General features: G+C 36.0%; 1 protein-coding gene across 1 annotated transcript; it reads left to right on the plus strand.

Moving 5' to 3' along the window:
* Positions 1-619, plus strand: LOC144567736 (protein RESPONSE TO LOW SULFUR 1-like). Its single transcript, XM_078317899.1, has one exon. The coding sequence runs from the start codon at positions 83-85 to the stop codon at positions 398-400; it is 318 nt and encodes a 105-aa protein (XP_078174025.1). The 5' UTR covers positions 1-82; the 3' UTR covers positions 401-619.
* Positions 620-1,310: the final 691 nt, after the last annotated feature.

Consider the following 1,310-nt stretch of genomic DNA (forward strand, 5'->3'; position numbering starts at 1 on the left):
AATCGAACTCAAAGTAATCTTACTTAATTCAAAATCTTCATCTAAAACCTCATCCAAAATACTGATCAAAGTTGCGAATCCGATGGGTGTAGAAGATGAATTAAACTATCTGAGGAGGAGGAATGCCGAGTTGGAGAGGGAGGTGTGTGAGAGGACAGAGAGGGAAGGTGCTCTAATGGTGGATTTGGAGAGAACGAGAGAGAGGCTGAGGTTTACCGAGGAGGCGGAGGAGAGGCTGTGTATGCAACTAGGAGAGCTAGAAGCAGAGGCGTTAGAACAGGTGCACATGTACCAACGCCATATAAAGGCGTTGTCTGATCAGCTTGAGCTTGTGAAGAAGGTTCTGGTGCGTTCTGATTTGGCTTCCATTAATGGATCTTCTCTGGTTTTAGGCGATTGATTTTGGTTATATTATTAAATATTCTTTTAATCCGTTGGAGGTGTATTGGGTTGTTCGAATTGTGGAAGTTTTGATGTAGTATAGATGGATTTACATACTGTATTTATTTATAGATGGATCTTCTCTGGATTTACAAGAAATTGTACACTGCTGTATTTGAAACTTGGAAGTGAATTAGTAAATAGGATAATTTTTTTGAGGTTATTCCTAATTAAAGTATCCCATTTCCCCATGTACAAATAAGGTGATATTACAATAGATGTATCATGTATGGGTGCGTTCGAACTTTAAATAAAAATCATATTCTACTTAAAATAGATCCGTATTGTACCTAGTTTAACATAATTGAGTTCGGATATAAATTGTGATTATTCTTATTATTTATGAACGGAACAACCTTTTGAAAAATTATATTTTATTTATTTGGTAACTCGAATTCAATTATCATGAGCACTTGAATAGTTTATTGAAACAAAGTCCTAAAACCAGATCTGATTATCAATTATTGAATGAAAACCACCTTGATTGGTAATTTAATTTAGATCTACCATCCTTCCTCATCAGAACTTAACAACAGACAGGCCACAAGTCCACTGTAGGTTGATCCTTGAAAGAGAGGTTCCTCTTCCAGTGTAGACCCAATCAATTTTAGACTTATTGATCAAACAAAGCTGGATTTTTATCATGATCGAATCCATTTTAAAATAAGGCCCTCTATACTGCTTAAGGCCCAATCTTATTCGTGACCTGAAAACCTCTTGAGGGATAATTCAAATTTTGAATGTGAGAGATCCATTAGTTAGCATGTACATTTCTAAAGCCTCTTGTGATGGTCTGTTGGGCTGTTACAATACTAATTTCCTTCCGTGTCAAACATCCAAGTTAGGAATTAAGGTCATGTTTGATTACA

This window comes from Carex rostrata, chromosome 16 (genome assembly GCF_964058835.1).
Source record: "Carex rostrata chromosome 16, lpCarRost1.2, whole genome shotgun sequence".
Classification (NCBI taxonomy): Eukaryota; Viridiplantae; Streptophyta; class Magnoliopsida; order Poales; family Cyperaceae; genus Carex; species Carex rostrata.

Bases quoted from the DNA above. Each gene is read 5' to 3' on its own strand.
- LOC144567736 (XM_078317899.1), top strand. From the start codon at position 83: ATGGGTGTAGAAGATGAATTAAACTATCTGAGGAGGAGGAATGCCGAG.